The 20,912-nt window shown below is 37.8% G+C and overlaps 3 protein-coding genes across 3 annotated transcripts; all 3 read left to right on the forward strand.

Annotated features, from left to right (window-relative positions):
- Positions 1-3,655: 3,655 nt before the first annotated feature.
- Positions 3,656-4,461, forward strand: LOC121997074 (zinc finger MYM-type protein 1-like). Its single transcript, XM_042551319.1, has 2 exons — positions 3,656-3,707; positions 3,803-4,461. Exons 1-2 carry the CDS (start codon positions 3,656-3,658, stop codon positions 4,459-4,461), a joined length of 711 nt encoding a protein of 236 aa, XP_042407253.1.
- A 144-nt stretch (positions 4,462-4,605) lies between these two features.
- LOC121997082 lies at positions 4,606-5,610 on the forward strand. The gene is made up of 2 exons (XM_042551329.1): positions 4,606-4,974; positions 5,116-5,610. The coding sequence occupies exons 1-2, from the start codon at positions 4,606-4,608 to the stop codon at positions 5,608-5,610; spliced, it is 864 nt and encodes a 287-aa protein (XP_042407263.1).
- Positions 5,611-7,119: 1,509 nt separating this feature from the next.
- LOC122021534 (probable receptor-like protein kinase At1g80640) lies at positions 7,120-10,182 on the forward strand. The gene is made up of 10 exons (XM_042579660.1): positions 7,120-7,562; positions 7,915-8,088; positions 8,190-8,440; positions 8,526-8,658; positions 8,735-8,798; positions 8,885-8,981; positions 9,063-9,165; positions 9,329-9,447; positions 9,549-9,638; positions 9,711-10,182. Exons 1-10 carry the CDS (start codon positions 7,391-7,393, stop codon positions 9,858-9,860), a joined length of 1,353 nt encoding a protein of 450 aa, XP_042435594.1. The 5' UTR covers positions 7,120-7,390; the 3' UTR covers positions 9,861-10,182.
- The last annotated feature ends 10,730 nt before the right edge of the window (positions 10,183-20,912 follow it).

The raw sequence follows: 20,912 nt of genomic DNA on the forward strand, positions 1-20,912 counted from the left end.
TCATCGAATCCAATCAACCTTGAAAGTCAAAATCTCTTTTTTAATAAAAAAAGTCCAAAATGAGGTATAATTTCTTTTAAATTCAACATCATTTAACTAAAATCGAGTATATTTTCTATCCCATTGAGCATGACTTAATGGGATAGAAAATATACTCGATTGTAGTTAAATGATGCTAAATTTAGGAGGAATTATATCTTATTTTAGATCTTTTGTACCTTCTATTCCCTCATGACAAATGAATCACTTGCCGATCAATTCCCAATCGATAAAATATACTCAATTCTAGTTAAATGAGGCTGAATTTAGGAGAAATATACCTCATTTTGGAACTTTTATAACTTCTATTCATTCACGACAAACCAATTGATTCTAATCAATCGGAACAACCTAATTGATAGAAAATATGCTATATTCTAGTTAAATGGTACTGAATTTGAGAAGAATGATACCTCATTTTGGACTTTTTGCACCTAAACAATGAGGGCAATTAGGTAAAATCAATATGTATTAGGGAGTTGAAGCAAAGAAATATTTGCATGCAGGGAGTGAAAACAAATGTTTTCTAACACAGGGACTAAGGAGGAACAAATGTTTGCATGTAGGGAGTTTAGGATAATTTTCCTTTTTTCAAAACTTAGAAATAATTTTCAATTTTTTTTTGGCAAATTTGAGATTTAATTCTTAAAAATTATTTTCTTTACAAAATAATTTCAGTAAAAAGACACAACCTTGGATAATCTGTGTACAACCCCTATAAAATATTTCAATTTTTTTTCTCTTTTTTCGTATTATTTTTCCTTATTTTTTTTGTGATCAAAAGAGCAGAAATTATGATGGTTAAATTAAGGTGGAGATTGCAATGTTTATTGCTTGTACTTAATTATAAAATTTGATATTTGTACTTAATTGAAGTTTATAAATCATTTTTCTTATTTGTTTGCCTTAACCTTAACTCGGGTTGATACACATAAAAAAAAAAAGATTATAAGTATCTCGAGTTAGTTTTGATATGATTAAGTGAGTTAAGTTTGCCCTTGTATATTTGATGCCTTGTGTTTGAGTGTGCAAGGACATAGGAATAGAAGAAGTCAAGTGAAAGACAAACGAGCGAGAAGAATGATATGAAAAGGGAGTTGACGGGCTTGGTACATCCAAAGGATGAGAAGTTATGTAACAATACACTAGTGGAGCGAGAAAGATGTGTGCAGAGCGTCCGAGGGACGAGAAGCCAGGGAGAAAGTCTTCTCAAGGAGAAGGTCAGATTTAGGTTTATGTGAGCTCAACTCTGGATGACCGAAGCATCACCCAAGCGAGTAAAGTCAGAAAGCGGTCAACTCAGAAGTTGACTATAAAGACTTGAAGACCCAAGCTGCCTCAGTTGATTAGATGCGCCTCAGATATCCTACCGAGTCGCTACAACAGAAGTCACTGGAGGTGCCTTAGATGAACAGTACCCGAGGTGCCACAGATCAACTATAAGCACCTTCGATGCACAGAACCGTTGCGACGTGGATAAGTAGCGGGAATCATGTCAACAACAATTGAGACACTTTCGGTGAATCGAGGGGAATCTGATGCCACTAGATCAAATTTTTAAACGTTGCATGGATAAAGTTTTATCTACTTGGAGGAGTTTCCAACTGTTCGAGGTACTCTGAATTGCCATATCAGTAAAATGATCATTTTAACCATTGAGCTATAAATAGAACCCTGAAGCCAATTGTAAAATACACGCCAGTACTATAACTTCTGTATTTCTTTCTAAGAGTTTAACTATATAAGGGACTTCTTAGCCTTCAACCTTTGTCAAAGAAGAAGTTTTGATATTATGCTTTCTATTGTCTTAGATTAACAACCACCCAGGTTGTAACTAAGTAAAATTCTAAATCTCCTTACTTATTTCTTTTATGTCATTTATTTTAATTAATTAATAGTGTGTTCTTGCTAAGCTAGAATCAAGAGAAGTGTTAATTTTTTAATTTCAAGGCTATTCACCCCTCCTTTAGCCAATCCACCCGTTCCAATTGTGTACAATTATATGAGGCAGAGCAGACAGGGAGGGATGGGAGGGTAGGGACGTCGAGGATAGCTAAGGCTATGGGCTGGTAGATGAATAATATCACTAATGAGCACGGGGAGGTAGGAGGATAGGTAGTTAGTTGGTGTCTCTTACCTACATAGACCCCCTCTTGCCGGCGGAACAAAAAAAAAATCAGGGATAGTTCTCCTTCCTCTTTACTTAAGACAACCTTGTTGTGGATGGTTTTGATTTCCATTGCTACAAGCTCACTATTTTCCTTCTTCACTCACAGCAGCTAGCAGCCGGAGAAAAAACCACCGTAGGCGGAGTCGCGTCGAAGTCGAAGAGACGAAGACGGAAGACCCATTCACCGATTCACGTTTTTAATTGCTTTTTATGAAGGCTTACTTTTTTGACATGTTTCCATATAAATCTTTACTTTTTATATTTTTCCAATTACTTTTTTCAATTTAATTGTGAACCACGTGTCAAACCAATTGCTTTTTTAAGTGTGAACTAATTTTCCTGCTCTCCTCCATTTTTTTTTCCCGCCGCAGCGCCACTCACAAACTCGTCCTTTGTTTTTTCTCTCTGCCGAGCGCCGACCAAGGCAGAAGATTTTTTTTTCTCTCTGCCGAGTACCAATCAAAGCGGCAAAACACCAAAGCCCAAAGGTGAAGCCTTCAAAGTTCAGCCTTCGCCCTTCAAATAAGTGGATTATTGGATTTTATTTTATTTTATTTTATTTTTTTTAATAATTGTTTGATTGTTTCTTGATTATAATGTATGATACAATTAACAATTTAAAATTTTGATAGTTTAAATGTTTAGTTGTTTTTTATATTTAATTGTTGGATAATTGAAAATTTAGATTTTGCATATTTAATGGTTGGATAATTTATAATTTAATTTTTGTATAAACTCTGGATATGTAATTAGTTTTTTTATTAGTAGTTAGTTAATGGTAATTTGTGAATATTGATAATTTATGCTAAATTAATTTTATGTTTTTTAAAAGAATTGTTGATGAATGATGGTAAATAATTTATTTGTGTTATTGTTAAATTGTTCACATTACTTTATGTTGATAATTTTTTCCCATACATTATAATTTGTAGAAAATGTTGAAATATTTTGCAAAGAGGCCTAGAAGTTCAATTGAATCGTCTAGTGTTCCGGATGAAGAGTCTACTCCTGCACCACAACCACCACCACCTCCTCCTCTTCCTCCACAAATTTTATTTGAAAATATTGAAAATCTGAGTAGTGAAGTAGAAATTGTTGTTGATCCTGGTTTACGAAAATTGATTGAAGAGTATGATGTTGGTGCTAGAGATCGTATTCGAAAAGAATATGTTGCTATGAGCCCTTGTCAACCTCGAGGCCATAATTTTCCAAGAAAAAAAATGGGTAAAGACAATAGATGTTTCAGAGAGGTTTGGTTTAAAGATCGTGATTAGTTGGAGTATAGTGTTTCAAAGGATGCAACCTTTTGTTTCTGGTGTTATCTTTTTAGACCTAGTAATATAGGGTTTGGAGGAGATGATGTGTTTACGAGATCTGGTTTTCTAAATTGGAAAAAAGCAATTGAAAAATTCAATGAGCATGTAGGTGGAGTTGGTAGTGCGCACAATGAGGCAAGAATACAGTTTGAGGGTTTCAAGAATCAAAGACAAAGTGTGGAGTATTCATTTTCATCGGGGAAACATGAGCTTGAAGTTGCTTATTGCAAACGCTTGACTTCTATTTTAAAAGTAATTCGATTTTTGTTGTTACAAGGATTGCCTTTTCGGGGACATGATGAGTCTTCAACATCATCCAATAGAGGAAATTTTTTAGAATTGCTCAAATGGTATAGCTCAGAGTGTCCAGAAGTTGTGGCAGTTGTTGGAATGAATGCACCTGGGAATAATCAAATGATTGCCCCAAAAATTCAAAAGCAATTGGTGAATGCTTGTGCAGTTGAGACCACAAATGCTATTCTAGCTGATCTTGGAGATAGGTGGTTCACTTTACTACTTGATGAGGCTCGTGACTGTTCAGTGAAAGAGCAAATGACAGTTGTTATTAGATATGTGAACAAACATGGAGAGGTGATTGAACGATTTATAGCTGTAGTTCATGTTGCAACAACTACAGCTGCTTGTTTGAAGGAGGCAATCGACTCTTTATTTGCTATGTATGGTTTGTCAGTGGCGAGATTGAGGGGTCAAGGATATGATGATGCTTCAAATATGTTTGGAGAATTTAATGACTTAAAGTCACTGATAATGAACGAAAATCCGTATGCATTGTATGTTCATTGTTTTGCTCATCAACTCCAGCTAGTGGTTGTAGCTGTTGCTCAAGCAAATCAATATGTTTGTGATTTCATGAGGATTGTTGGTTCGATTGAGAACACATCTGCATCATCTTACAAAAGGGCCTACAAATTTTGACAACTTGAACATGATAGAAAAGTTAAACTTCTTGAAAGAGGAGAGATTAGTTCTGGTAGAGGACTAAACCAAGAAACTAGTCTAGCTAGACCTGGAGATACACGATGGGGGTCTCATCATTCAACTTTATGTCGTATTGAACAAATGTGGCCATCTGTTATAGAGGTTCTTCAAAATTTAATTGATGATGGTGATCGTTCTTCTAAGGGTTTAAGTAGAACTTTGGTTGAAAGAATGGAGAGGTATGAATTTGTGCTTATTCTACTATTGATGAAACATATATTGGCAATCACAAATCATTTGTCAACCGTTCTACAAGAGAAAGATCAAAATATTGTGAATGCGATGCATTTGATCAATAATGTGAAATGCAAATTGCAAAAGTTGAGAGATTCTGGATGGGATATTTTACTTGAGGATGTGAAGAAGTTTTGTAACACTCATTCCATTGAAATAATTAATATGACAGATAACATCAACAGCCGTAGTCGTTTGAAGAGAGATGGGAAAAATGTTAATTTTTATCACTACTACCATGTTGAAATCTTTTGTGAGGTAACTTCATAATTCTTTTTTTTGTTTACCGTCAATTAAATTCTTTTAAACAGTAACATATTTACTATTTTTTGTTGTTGTTTGATTTTTAAATTGTAGGTTATCGATATTATTCTACAGGAGATGGATAGTCGTTTCTCTGAAACAACTATAGATTTGTTAATTTATATGTCATGCCTTGATCCTAGGAATTCGTTCTCTAGATTTGATGTACAGAAATTAGTACGTCTGGTTCATTTTTATGAGGATGATTTTTCTTGGAGTGAGCGTATGTTGGTTGAACAAGAGTTTGAAACATATATTGATGACGTCAGATCAGATGAACGGTTTGAAGGCATTTCAGATTTGGGAGCTCTTGCAAAGAAAATGATTGAAACAATGAAGAACCGTGTGTTTTCTTTGGTTTATCGGATGATTGAGTTAGCCTTACTTCTTCCAGTTGCTACTGCAACCGTTGAAAGAGTGTTTTCGGCAATGAATATTGTCAAAACAGATTTGCGAAACAGGATTGGAGATGAATGGATGAATGATAGTTTGGTAGTCTATATCGAGAAAGATGTTTTTAATACTGTCGACAATGAGCCAATTTTATAACGTTTTCAGAACATGGAGTCTCGAAGAATGCAATTGTCATGTATTCGTTAGTAGATTGCTTTAATATTTTAATATTATTGTACGAGTTTTTTTTCATAATATTGTATCTTTTTCTCCTGTATACCAAGTTATTTAAAAATATTTTTTAATTACATAGAAGTTATTATTCAAAAAAAAATCGCCGCACTCAGATCGCGGCCGTCCCTCCATGATTGAATTCCTGGATCCGCCACTGGCAGTTACCATATGCATAACTTCAATTCTTTGAGCAGAGTGTATCTTAGCATGGCGTTTAAGAGATGCACGAATGAGATTACAAATGAAATCCAATTTTGAAAAGAATAACTAAATGAATATATTTTTTTCAACAACTATAGTTAATGTTAGTTAAAGTCGATAAATGAAATAATATATATAAAATGTACATGAACAATCTTTTAAGAAAAGAGCTTGTAATGCATTACAAGAATCATATATACTGCTAGCACCATCATATTTTTATCCTCATATATTGTGAATATGTCAGTTATTAAGTACTAATTAAAAAAAAACAAATGAACCAACTCAGTGAACATGAAGTGAGGGTGTTGAATTAAAATTGGATTGAATTCAAACTAAATTGAACAGAGAGGCATGAAGATAAAGATTATGTTGATTTAAATCGGGATTGATTTGGATTTGATTTTACAAATTATAACTAAAACAAGTGGAAATTATAACTAAAACAAGTGATAGATTAAATGATTTGATCAATTTAAAACGAATTAGGATATTATTGAAAAACCCTTCTTCTCTACCACATACGTGCAACAACCCATTGTCATGTGTTATCCCACTTCCACATGCCAACAACTTCACCCGACATACCTCTCCATATTTTTCCCTTCTTATTTTCTTTCCCTTATTTTTTTTTTATCCCCTCTACTTAACTTTTAATTTTATTAAAAGTTAAGTGGGTTTGGAGCCCACCCTAAACCTAAGGGTGACTCCATCCTGACTTGATTGCTTGGTTGAGTAGTTAGTGTCTTGTGCTTATATGTTTCAACAGTAGCCTTTTGTGAAGTTGATACTCACTAGAGTACCCATGGACATATATAACTTTTATATTTTAGAATTTAAATTTAATACTTTATTAGAAATGAATAGCTATTTTGGATCTAGTTGCGAAGATATATAATTTAATCTTTCATTACAATAATTAAAAAAAATGGCTATTTTTTCCTTTCATCTCTCCCTCTTTTCTTCCTGAGTAAGGATATTTTTTCTGGTTTCCCTTATTTCGCTATAACACCTTTCCTTTCTCTATCCACACGGCCACACCAAGTAAATACAGTCATCCTCAAGTTAAACAATGAGTGGGGAAGCGGAATGTTGCCGGTTAGTTTCCTCTTTCTCTCTCCGCCCAAGTAAGCAGGCCATCGGTGGTGTTTTTGTTTTGTTACTGTTACAATTTAAAGGCAAGTTACCAGGAACGCATGGACCCTTCTCTTTTCCGTGCTACTGTCGTTGTCGTTCCCGCAAAAGAAAGAACGAATCACGAAAATTGCTGCTCAAAAGGTCCCATTTTTTTCCTCAAATCAGAGACGAGAGAGAGAGAGAGAGAGAGAGAGAGAGAGAGAGAGAGGCAGCGATTCAAAATTTAGAGCTTTCCGGCGTTTCATGATCTGGATTTTCCACCCAAATCTGCTCCGGAGTTGGAGATCTGCTCTGGAGAGAAGGGCTTACCCTCCGGCTCTCTTTGTCTATCGGCTCTCTCAGTGGCGCTGGTGATTCTGGAGACATGGGGAGGTCTCCCACACCGCTGCGCCTCCCTTCTTCGGTTTCCGTTTGGTGGCTTGGATTCTTGCTCCTCACGGCTGTAGCAGTCGCCGATGCCCAGGCTCCTTTGTTTCTGCCCCCTGGGAACCAACCGTCTGTTCCGACTTCTTCGTCCCTGGCGCCGTCGCCGTCAGGTGCGCCCGCTTGCTTCTGGTTTCTCTACCGTTTTAAGTTTGATCTGGCGTTAAGTATTTGTACTTCTTACAGAAAAAGATCGTTTCTTTTTCTTTTTCTTTTTATGACGATCGGGTAAATTCAGGTCATGGCGTTTCAAGATCGGTTCTGAGATCTACTATCTTTTTTTTTCCCCTCTCCACGGGCATGAGAGTGTCCAATTCTCCTTTCTTCTTTGGCTTTTTCGTGCAAGATGCGTAGTTGTTTATCCTAGAAAATCTTCGCCTTTTTTGGTTTCCTCATTGCCCATCCTTCGATGGCAGTTTGTTTGCCATGACAATGCATTTAGCTGAATGTCCATCTTTTTTATAGCACGGATGCAAATCGTGATACAGACACGCCATCACCATCATCACAAAGAACTAGTTATAGCAGTTGTTCTGGCCTCTGCTGCAGTTCTAGCGATCATATTGTCCTCAGTTTGTGCTTGTGTCTTTTGGAGGAGGGGCCGCCAAATGCTCAATACAAGAAACATTGAAACCTCAGGTTCGACTTTCTCATCTGATTTGCACATAATGGACTCTCTCTCTCTCTCTCTCTCTCTCTCTCTCTCTAATAATTTGTGCGCTTGGTACCAACACTAACAGAGGCCGGTGGTGGGCTTCCATTTGGATCAATCAGGAGCAAGTTGAATAACATGAAGACGACAAGCAAGAAGGGATTGTTGCCAACGGTAGATTACCCATCACTAGAGTTAGCAACTAACAAGTTCAGCGAGTGCAATATCTTAGGGGAAGGAGGATTCAGTCATGTGTACAAAGCTTGCTTCCATGGTGAAGTTTCTGCTGCAGTGAAGAAATTTGACGCTGGCAGACCAGATTGCAGCAAGGAGTTTGAAGTGAGAAACTAAAAAATTACGAACTTTCTTCACTCCCTTCTAAAGATTGATGAAATGCCACGTATTCTGTCTTATTTCTGACCAGAATGAGATTGATTTGCTCGGAAGAATTCGACATCCTAACATAATATCTCTTTTGGGTTATTGTATTCATGGAGAAACTCGGCTTCTCATATATGAGTTGATGCAAAATGGATCTCTGGAAACACAGCTCCATGGTACAATTCTTCTCCTTTAGCAATTAGAATAGATTTCAATGTTTAGACTTGTTTGCTTTGTATTTTGCACCTGCAGGACCTTCCCATGGATCAGCTTTGACCTGGCATATTCGAATGAAAATTGCACTTGATATTGCAAGGTTTGGTTTTTCACATTGTCATGTTCTCTCCATTTCGAAATAGCTATCTTTTTCACATATTAATCTATTGTCTACTTGGCAAATAGAGGATTGGAGTACCTTCATGAGCACTGTAACCCACCCGTGATCCACAGAGACATAAAGTCATCCAACATACTTCTAGATTCAGATTTTAATGCTAAGGTCACAATTCATCTTGAACATTGGCCTGATGCAATTTGCCAAATACAAAGTTATTTCTAATTGAATTCCTTGTGGTAACAGATTGCAGATTTTGGTCTTGCAGTTGTTGATAGAAACCTTAACAAATGTGGTTTAGAACTTTCAGGCACTCTAGGATATGTAGCTCCAGAATATCTCCTAGATGGTACTTAATCTTCTTGTCTCTACTGCCTAAATTGTACTTCTTGTGATTATGAGGTGTTAATTTCAATCAATGTTAATGCTAATATAGCTGATACCAACAAATACCATATGATGGAAAAAAGAGACTATAGAAATAGCATAAGCATAGTAGCAACCTCTTTCAGGTAAACTCACTGAGAAGAGTGATGTCTATGCATTCGGAGTTGTGCTCCTGGAGCTTCTGATGGGAAAAAAACCAGTTGAAAAGATGGCACCGTCTGAATGCCAATCAATCGTCCAATGGGTATGTTTTAAACATTTCTAATATGGCATCAACAATGAATACTGATATTCCATTCCCCAATTACATGCTGGTTTTGAATGCTTCTAATTGTTTCTCTTCAGGCCATGCCTCAACTTACTGACAGATCAAAACTTCCAAACATTGTAGATCCAGTTATCCAGAATACTATGGATCTGAAACACTTGTACCAAGTATGTTGATTCCCATACCTTCGGAAACATGCTTCTTTCTTCTCATCTTAAGTACATAATAATATGGTGCAGGTAGCTGCTGTCGCTGTACTATGTGTGCAGCAGGAACCTAGCTACAGACCATTGATTACTGATGTCCTCCACTCTCTCATTCCTCTCGTGCCGATTGAGCTTGGTGGTTCGCTAAGAGCTGCAGACCCAACACCATCCTCAAATCGGTAAGCTTGAGATCATTGATTAAGAAATTTGGGTGGCAATATTGATTGGATGCAGCAGACCTGCTGGCCGCAACATTTTCTACGTCAGGTTTCCGTAGCTTCTCTCCCAGTTCAGGTAGCAAAATGGTGTGCATTATGTAAGTTAAATCTGGCTGGAAAGTTACCGAGGGGGAACTAACTCAAGAGAAGTATTTTCCTTCAAATGCATTGCGAATCCATTTCAGATTTTTCTTCTGCAGCCAGATTCAAACTGGTGCCTGTATATTTGTAAGTTACTGGACACGAATTCTTTTGAAAATAATCCATGATGTTCAAGTTGTTTATCACACTTCATATCCTTACTTTGCGAGTATAGATGAAATTTACTAGTCTCAGTTAAGATGTTTAAATTTGAGCAAACATCGAGAGTGCAACACAGAATTAACTTGATGTCCTAATCTTTTCTGGTGAAATTTTGTTTAGATACTTGAAGACCGGCAGATCATGTGGCCATAGTGTTTATTATTCAGTTTGACCTTGTCAGTTACATAGCGCAGATTTGAAGTTTCTCCTGCCATGTCCAACTTTTGATTCTTCTTTTTAATGTCCTTCCTCTGTGGTGAGTGTTTCCCAATTACTTATCATGAACCATTCTTCACTGCAACGATATTTCCCCAAAACAACTATAATTCAAGAAGAATACATACTACTATAAAAATGAGTGTGTATTCTTCTTGAATTATAATTGTTTTTGGGAAATGTCTCAGAAATATTTCCCAAAAACAATTATAATTCAAGAAGAATACATACTACTATAAAAATGAGCCATTAATCCTTGTATTGGAGAGAGAATCAATGTGATAGGCACAAGAGAAGTCAACACAACAATCAAATTTACTGCATCCACTAGGTTAGGTATGACAATTTCTCCATGAAAAATTTGATATTTGATTTGAATGGAAAAAAGGTATAGAGAAAATTTTTAGCTCTGATTAAATAATTGAGTATTTGGACGTGGATATTTTTTAGTTTGAATATGGAGATGGATGTGGTAAAATGTTAACCATATTTTATCTCATACTCTCATATATATATATATATATATATATATATATATATATATATATTATAATTCAATTTCTAAACTCTAAGTAAAATATATATATATATATATTATAATTCAATTTCTAAACTCTAAGTAAAATTTTATTGACATATCCCGAATTTAAAAGAAAATAAAAAAAAAAGTGCTTCATGCTCGATGAATTTTAAAAAAAGATTTGTAAATAATAATAGGATGATAGATGTGATATAGATACTAAATGAGTACGAGGATGAATATAAAAATTAAATATTCAATGGGGATGAATCAGCGGCCTTGGGAACACATCAACTATGCTCTTGATCTCCCTTAATTCACACCAAAGTAGTTCATCTCTAGGGGTGTAATCGAGTCGAGTCGGACTTTTGAATGTTTGAGTTTGACTCGTTTATAATTGAACCGAGCTCGAACTTTATTTAACAAATATATTCATGACTCACGAACTTATTCGAATTTTTATCGGGCCTAAACGAGCTTAATAAATATAGAGTATAAATTTAAATATTTATTAAAAACTAAATTATATATTTAGAGAAAATGATAATATTCTTATTAAAATTTATAATTTTATTCTAATAAATAAATTTAATATATTTGTCTATATAGTAGAGTGTAAAATCTATAAATTTAATATCAAAATTATTATTTTTATTTAAAAGTTGATTCATGAGTTTAACGAACATATTCACGAGCTAACGAGCCGAATATTGTGAAACTTGAGCTTGATTTGTTTATCTTAACAAGTCTCATTAAACGAGTTTAAACAAATTTTTATCGAATCGAGTTTCGAATAACTTATGAGCGACTTGGTTCATTTACACCTCTATTCATCACATGACAAGCTAATTAATTAATCTGTGAAATCATTAACCTCATGTGGTCGACTTCTTGGTAGCCGAACTCTTCGATGATGTCGTTTGTGGTGTGGTTGAAGGTTACCTTTATGGCGCTGACCGGTGACGGCCTGCCCATGGTCTGCTCTGGCGCGACAACGTTGTGGATGCAGTCGGGGGCGCCAAAGAGAAGAATTCAACCTCGGGTAACTCGAGGTACCCGAGGTTGATGGCGAACTGTAACAAATCCCTCGAGGCGTAAACTGTCAGCTCGCTTGTGGGTAGCGACTAGGGCTGTAAACAAGCTGAGCCGAGCTGAGCCGAGCCGAGCTTTGAGGTATTCAAGCTTGTTTGATAAGGTAACCAAGCCGAGTCAAGCCGAGTTTAAAATGAACCAAGCTTTTGAAATGAGTGTTAAAGCTTGGCTTGGTTTATTTTTTATGAGCTTGAATTTGTTTGGAGCTTGACTTGAGCTTGATTCGTTTTGATGTTATCAAGCTCTCAATTCAAGTTTAGCTTGAGCTTGGTTCGTTTAGATGTTATCAAGCTCTCAATTCAAATTTAACTTGAGCTTGGTTCGTTTAGATGTTATCAAGCTCTAAATTCAAACTTGTTTGATTGTTTGAAATTTTTAGTTGTTTGATTGGTTATTGAGCTTGATAATTTAAATTTATTTATTTATTTTATTTTATTATTTATTTAGCATATTGAAAATATTTTTATTAATGAATATGATTCGTGAACATTGTTCATGAACGTTATTCACGAACATTATTCATGAATGTTAACGAGCTGAACATATATGTGTTCAAGTTTGTTCATTTAGCATAACGAGCTGTTCAAGTTTGTTTATTTAATTAATCTTATGTATATTGAATGAACATAAACAAATTTTATCAAGTCGAATACTAAATTTATTCACGAATATTTGATTCATTTATAACTCTAATAGCGACCCACATTCTTGATCTTTGCCTCCCCTGACCACACGATATGTAGCCGAAATATAAGAGGGATATGCAAGAAATTAAGCCTCAATAAATCTTTCAATTACTTAAAATAAATTTATAACAAACGGGAATCTATTGGGAAAATGCTGGCATATACGGAAAGTTGATTTTTTTAGCTACCATGCACCCAAACAAAAAAGAGGATAATGTGACACTCGTTAGATAAAATGTCGCTGAGAAGGTTTTAAAACTGGCTAATCAGTTTTAAAATCTTTTCAATGCCGTTGAAACATAAAACAAAATTTTTAAACCTTTTTTCATGATATAACAGTTGAATATGAAAATGGAAGTCATGAACATCGATAAACAGAAAAAAGAGCAACATGAAATGTAGAAGTTTCCCATCTTGTAAGTTGAAGTCATTCTATTCTTCTTTTAATTTCGCTTTAGTCCCTCTAAAAATAAAATGTTTATGGTTGGTTTGAGGACACTCGTTATTTAGTAAGCGACCCTTCAAATTAAAAATTTTAGATCCATCCTTGTTTATCCCAAATGTCTTTTACAACTCATCTCTATGTGGCAAGAGATGAGTTGTAAAGATTATATGAAAGGAGGTAAATCATGAGTTCAATTTATAGTCGACCATCCAGTGATTAGAAGATATATATATGTATATATGGATACACACACTCAGGGCGAAGCTAGGAATATAGTTGAGGGAGGGAGGGGGCAAAAGACAATTATATATAATTTTAAAACAGTTAATAAATATATCTAAAAAAATTTATATTGATTTTACAATTATTCATGATGAGAAATCATGATATGAAATCGTTGCATAATAATTTCATTGTCAATTCTATTAAAAGCATCTTTCTCAATGTACGGATCATACAATATTTAAGCCAAAAATATATAAAATGTGTAAATAAAGGGGGTAAAATTATAAACTATAATGATGTAAGGATCTAGAGCACTAAATACGTAGAAAGTGCAGAAGAAAAACTAACTAGATCCTTTTCAAAAGATCCATGCAAAGGAGAAACACATATACTAAGGTTATTAAAAGAAGTTATACCTTTGCTGCGTAAACATGAACTTCCAACAGCAATTTTGTCCTCGGATGCAGATCTCAGCGTGATCAAGTGGTCGTGCCTCTACGGTATCCACACAAACACGTTCCGTCCATCTCACCAACTCGACTTCATAGAAGAATCACCTTCTTGTGCTAGTAAGCAAGAGTGGTTCGGCCAAGCATGAAGGAGGAAAAGGAGAAGCTTAAAAGTCACATTTTTCATCTCATAAAAAATTCAATCAATGAAACTTATTTATATTCATCCAATGAATACTAAGGATTTTTGCCTCTTTGTCTCCCTCTTAATAGGTTGGATTATTATATTGGATTAACCATTAACCCAATAATCCTAATCATCTCATAATTAGCTCTTAGGGTTAATCCTAACAATCTCCCACTAGCACTAGTGCTAATTGTTACAAAGATGACACTTGGCGCCGTCTGTGGGAACGCTCCTGCATCGGATCGGAAGCAATGGACGAAGCTGGACGACAACACTCGGTGATGCTCTCCACAGAGGAGCTCGATGCTTTGATCGAGACAAGAGCCAACAAGCTTATGGAACAAAGACAAAAGTCACAAGCCGAGCGGGCGGAGCAGCAAGCGACATCAGCATCAGGCGACCGAGTGGAAGCACCGCAAGCCACAGTTGCATTCTATCGGGCCCTATTCCGCACTCCTCCTGAAGCCGCAGCAACAAATCGCGATCGAGAATCCTCTTCAGATGAAGTGCCCAAACGAGATAGCAAGAAAGGGAAAGCCCCCCGAGCGGACGCCTCGCCAATTCTCGAGGCTATTCTACGAGACCCTCGCCAAAGCACTATGTGCCTCCGACGATGAATACAACGGAACCACCGATCCGGATGATCATTTGTAAGTTCGACAACAACTACTCTCATCACGATTACAAGTGAAGTGTCGAGTTTTCTTCTTACCACCCTCGGATCGACCCGGTGGCTTGCTGGATCTATCTCAAGTTTAGACTTAGAGCGGCCTTCCTCCACCACCGCAAGCAGCGTATCAAAACAAAGTGTATTTGCCATCAAACAGAAGCCCGCGAATCGCCGCTCCGAGCTTACATCCAGGTTCAACAAAGTGGCCATGGATATTCCAACGCCTCGGAGACCATGATGAATGCCTTCACACAAGGCCTCGTGGATGGGGATTTCTTCCGATCACTTATTGGAAGCCGAGACGCTACGACATGCTACACATCGTCAACGAATACATCAACGAAGAAAGGCGCAAAAAGAAACTCAAAGCGGGCTCCTCCCCGCCGGCTGATGCGCATCCCCCACCCAGAGGACCGAGGCAACCGGCTTCCTCATAGGCCCCACGGCAAGTAAGAATGGCTGGCCCATGACCAAAGAAGAAATGGACTAATGTTCCTTCCACCGGACCACACACATAATACCGTGGATCGGAGTCTTCCTCTAATCGCCCACCCCGCTCCTAGTAGTGGCGGTCGTCGACGCCGACAGGCGGCAGAGGCCTCGTGAAGCCGATCTGACGATAGTCAAGCAGACGGGAGTACTTCGAAGCAGGCTCTCCGAGGCGGGAGAATCTCCGGATGTCTAGGGAACGGCTTCGACCGTCCACTGGAAGAAGAAAATGATAAATATCTTGAGGCTAGATCAACATTATTGTCGGGCGGGACCGGGGCGACTCTAATCAGCAGGAAGGCGAGTGTCGGCAGCCCAGATCCATGCGCAGGCCAGGCGTCGTTCAAACCTCCTTTGAACTTGGAAGGAGTTGTAAGTCCCCCACGACAACGCCTCTTCTCATCAAAGCGAATAGCATTACACAATACATCGCGTTTTTATCGATCCACAAGGTCTAACATCATGTTCAAAAAGACCTCGATCAACTAAAAATGATCGAAGCCGCGTCGCTTACGCCAACCCCCTTACGGGTTTTGTCACCGGGCGACAGACCCCAATAAGCATCCGAGGAGCCGCCGTAGATTTTACCAAACCGCCATAGTGGACTCTCCGTCAGACATGTCATATTGGGACGACCGACTCTCGAATTTGAGCGCCGCTCTAATTTTCCACTGGAAGATCAAGTTCCCCGAGAGGACAATCTGAGAAGACGAGATCAACTGATGCTAATGTGGAGATGGTCAAGGTAAGCAACCCCTGCTTCTGGCACGCCAATAACTCGGTGAAAACCTAAAAGCCTCTTGGTTTACGAACAGTGAAGTGATTCACCCCACTGAACGGAGCCACGACATTCATCCGATCCGGAGGTGAGCTGGGCGAAGGAGGATCCTCAGAAACCATGATGTTTTCACCGTCGACGATCCAGAGGTATGGCGGCTCCATTGCTGTGAGGCCACAATTTCATGATTTCCCGTATAGCGCAGACGCCACGTGAGCTGGACGGACCGACACGGTACGTGACGGGCGGAACGAATGGTGCGAGCAGTAATGCCGGAGGGGAGGTCCGGTCGGGAGCTGACGTCGCCAGGCCTGCGCAGGTGTGCGTGCGAACGGGTGCTAGTCCACTCGACAAGTGGAGAGGCGATGATCGATCATCGACCTTAACATGGCTCCAAGCGCGAAAGGATTTTTATCTGCTTTGGATCGATCAACTCGCAGACTTAATGTTGATATGCAGCACGCTATGCGAAGCTTAATTTTAGTGCTTTTTTAAATCCAGATCGAAGAAAAAATACCGAACTATTGTCTGATAATGATGAAAACTTTTCTGTTAGTATTCATGGTATTCCGGTTTTTATCAGCGACTGATGAACAAAGTGTTCATCGGAGAGATCTGCGAAACCTCAAGGTATACGGATGACATTCTTATCAAACCGTCCCGCCCGAGCCGATTTGTTTGTTTAAAGATATGGAGGAAACTTTCCGAGCACGCCGCAAACCCTCTATTTGTGAGCAAAGGCGCGTTGTTATATAGTGATCGATGGGAAGCAAATCGAGCAGAGATGAAAGCTCAAGATATGCAAGATACAAGATACCGAGGAGGAGTGGTATAGTGCTGCCGATGCGCCTCGCGCCTTTTTCCATCTCAAAGTATTCATCGCGTAAAGATTCTCTGCTCGAGTTCCTTTCAAAGTAAACCGAGCGCGTGGATGGCTCGTCTCAGAGACACCCTGAGACCAAGTCACCGGGTTTCTTTGTATCTACTCTATCTACAGTAGGTTGTGGGTGGCCGATAAGTAATCAGTAGAGAGGCCTAGTCGATAGTGCCGCCGCAGTAATACTATGTTGAGGCGGATGCACATATATATTTGAGAGTACGTTTATTTAAAAGATGCTAACCGCTACAAGGTTCGAAACTGCGTCATCCGCAGGCTCTCCGTCTCCCTATTTCTTGGCATCATAACACATCCCTGACTGGGAGAGGAAGAGGCCGTCAATCCGTGGCCCCAAGGCCTATCATCACGAACAACGGAGTTGCTGACTGATCAATACCACCCCCCTCTGCACATAAAGGCGCATTGTCCAAGTATACAAAGGCCGTAACAAAGCCATGTGGAAAATATTCGCGGGATCATCCACTCTACTTAAGTTGATCATGACATTCCCGCAGCATTTACTCTCCTCGAAGAAAGACGACTTGTCCGTCCGGATTATCGAGGTTCTTATAGCGGAGAAGATGACCTATACCGGGCCATGTGCTACCCGCACGAGGCCGGGACGGTGACGCTGACAATCGCACTCCCACCGCCAACTCATTTCTTTTAAATCAACAGTCGCCTATCAAGCTTTACGCTCAAGCCTTCGAGAAACTCAAGGCCAACTTCAGAGAGGTTATTATCCAGAAGATACCCCGAGCGGAGAACCAAGTGGCCGATGAGTGATTTCGCCTAATTTGTCGCGAATTGGGCATCAAACAATAAAGTACCAAACCCCTCCTAAGCTAATGTAGCATAGGAATGACTCGGGTCGTCCGCCAACGAAAGCAACGATAGGATGGTAAACTTAGGATCGTATGTTATTTCTATTTTTGGGGTTTTTAATATGGAATTGGGGTTTTGGATTTTGATTCTAAATTTAAGAAATGAAAAGCAGAACAAGTAAGAAATTACACTAATGCGGAATGAAATCTAACTAGGTGTCAATAACTAATCCACAACGCATTGTCACTCTACGCTATGGGTTAATCATCAACACGATTAATCTAGGGAATGAAATAGCAAAGCATCAAATGAAATCTAATCTAAATAATGAAAGACAATGCAAATAAAGAAATTATATCTATCCTAACTAACCATTGAAGATTTTCCTACATCGCATTGTCACACTACGATACAAGATTATCTATCAATGGAAATAACATGAAACAAAGTATCAATGAAACTAAGCATAGAACGAAAGCTAGAGCATTAAAGAAATCTAAGCTAATTTATCCTAATTGCATTCGTATAAAAATTAGAACTTAACTAAATTACAAGAACAAGACAAAGCAAGTATTAAACAAACTAAAATGCATTAAATTGAACCTAACTATTGGTTGAAGCATTTCATCGAACACATTGTATGCATGTAACTAATTAAGCATAGTAAGTACAATTTAAACATGAAAGGTCAAATTAGCTACAAGCATTTAACAATAGAACTTCAACACAAGCAAATTAACAGAATTAAACTAAGAAAATCTAAACTAATCCAACCACAATTCACACATCCACTTCCGATTACCAACGACTATCTTCATCGTCACACGAAGACCCGGCTCTGGAACCCCCAAAAACCAGTGGACAGAAGCAATCTGCCGGTTGCTGCTAGCTTCAACGACGACGTAGATGAATGCAATCTTCACCGAGGAACCCCCTCGCTGGAAGTTGCTGGAAAATCTGGACTGCCGGACCTCCCTATGCTCTGCCGCCTTCTTCTTCCTCTGCCCGTCCGAACCCCAGAAAGCCAGAGAAGTCGGAAGGTGAAGGATCTCACCGGAGAACCCCTCCGATGAGGTGGATGGCCGGAATCGTCGCCGAAGTTCGCTGCTCCCTGCTCAGAATGTTGCTGCCGCTTGCTGCTGGAATCGAGAAGCTGAGTGGACTGTAGTTGGCCGGCCGGCGGCGAGGAAGAGAGGAAGAGAGGAAGAGAGGAAGAGAGGCCGCCGGCCGGAGAAAAGGAAGAAGGAAGGAAAGGGGCGGTGTGGGAATGAGCCGATGCCCTAGCCTTGCGCCCGAGAAGAAACGCGCGAGAGAGAGGTCGCGAACAGAATAGGTGCATTCGGCACTGTGCCGTGCGTGAGGAAGGAAAAGGGTAGGTTTCTTAATGGGTTTGGGTTTCGGGTTTGGAATCCGAATCCAATAACCAATAGGATTAAAAGTGGACTTTTGGATTTTGGATATTGGGTTGAGAAGTTGAGGTTTTGGGTTAATGGGATCCGGATCCATTAAGAGGATGAAATTGGGCTTTTGAAATTGGGCTTGAAGAGTGGACTTTTGGATTGAGTTTGAATTGGAGCTCCACTTCTTGGATGAATCCTTGGATGCCTTAAGTAGATCTTGATCAACGGTCCACATTAATTCAGCTTGATCTCCTCCGTTTGATCTCCAAATCAAGCTAAATTCGATCCGCCTCGACCCTAATAAATGGCTCTTTATATTTCCTACAAAACCACATAAAAACATGAGATTAAATTCCATAATTGTAGGAAATTTACATTTAAGTCTAAAATGAATTCCTACTCACAAAATATAATATAAACACAAAATTAAGCATGTGAGAAGGTAAAAATGCTAAATCTAAGAGCCAAAATAACCAATAAAAATGCTCCTTATCAACTCCCTCACACTTATTCTTACTCGTCTCGAGAAAGTAAATAAAACAAGAAAGATAACTAAAAATTCATCCCTCTAGCAATTCTCAATCATACATAGAAAATAGTGAAAAGAAAGTTACCTATGATTGTCCAATTCAAATGACCAAAGCATTCATGGATTCAATTCATACATTAATTAACAAGCATGATAACTTCAATCCATAATTGATAAAATGAGAATGATAACAAAATAACCTCACAAGGTAAATGATGGTGGCTCTCCTCTTATAATCATACAATAATGGAGCTCACTCAAGCTACTCATGATTAATGCATTACCATAAGCTTGATTTTCTTCTAATCTCCACCACTATAAACATAAGAGTGCACAATAAAATAATGAAGGCATTATTTGAAATATAAGGGAAACATGAATAAAAAAAAATGATAGTGTAAGAAAGAAATAAGGAAGATAAAGCAAAGTAAGAGTGGAAGACATGAATATATTGGAATGTTACATAGATGAGTACAAGAAAATAATGCCCAAAAATATATCTCATCCAAACTCCCAAGCTAGCTTTCCACAACTCAATAAAAATATGAACAATCTCTATGATAGCTTTTCAATAAACATCTACTCATGATCTACAATAAAATCAAAATTTTGCTATCATAAAGATTGTTACTCACAAAAAAAATTCTATCACATTTCATCAATACAATAAAAATATGAACAACTCCTACTTTAGCATTTCACACTAAAAATATACACATGATATACAATAATATCTCAATATCGCTAAAGTAAAAAATTGTCACTCACAAAAATTCTATCACAAATGAATAAAAATGACACAACATGTTAAAATATTTTTTTTTTCTTGTTTTTTTTTTCCTTGTTTTTTCTTTGCTGTTTTTTTCTTTGTTGTTTTTTTTTCTTTTTTTTTCATTTGCTGTTTTTTTTGTCTGATTTCACTTTTTTTTTTTACTTTTTTTTTTCAACATGTTGTGCAACATTATACAACATCATCAATAGCTCAAATACAATAATAAATAGCATGGTTCACCTATGGTGATCAAGCATGGTTCACCTATGCTTCCACTAAATTCCACTAAACTATTTCTCTCCCCCCACACTTAAACTTTTGACCGTCTCGGGCAAAATACTCATCATGTAACATCCAAGATATCCACATCCCAAGAGAGAAAAAGGAAGTAAATGGGGGAAATAAATGGAAGGAAGAAAAGAATAAAATGACGAATGATATGAATTTATTCAAGAAGCATGTGATAACAAAAGAGATGAATAAAAGAAAGTGAGATAGCCTTCATAAAAATCATACAAACCTATGATAATGTGGTCTTGAAAGAATTAAGCAAG

Source organism: Zingiber officinale, chromosome 1A (genome assembly GCF_018446385.1).
Source record: "Zingiber officinale cultivar Zhangliang chromosome 1A, Zo_v1.1, whole genome shotgun sequence".
Classification (NCBI taxonomy): domain Eukaryota; kingdom Viridiplantae; phylum Streptophyta; class Magnoliopsida; order Zingiberales; family Zingiberaceae; genus Zingiber; species Zingiber officinale.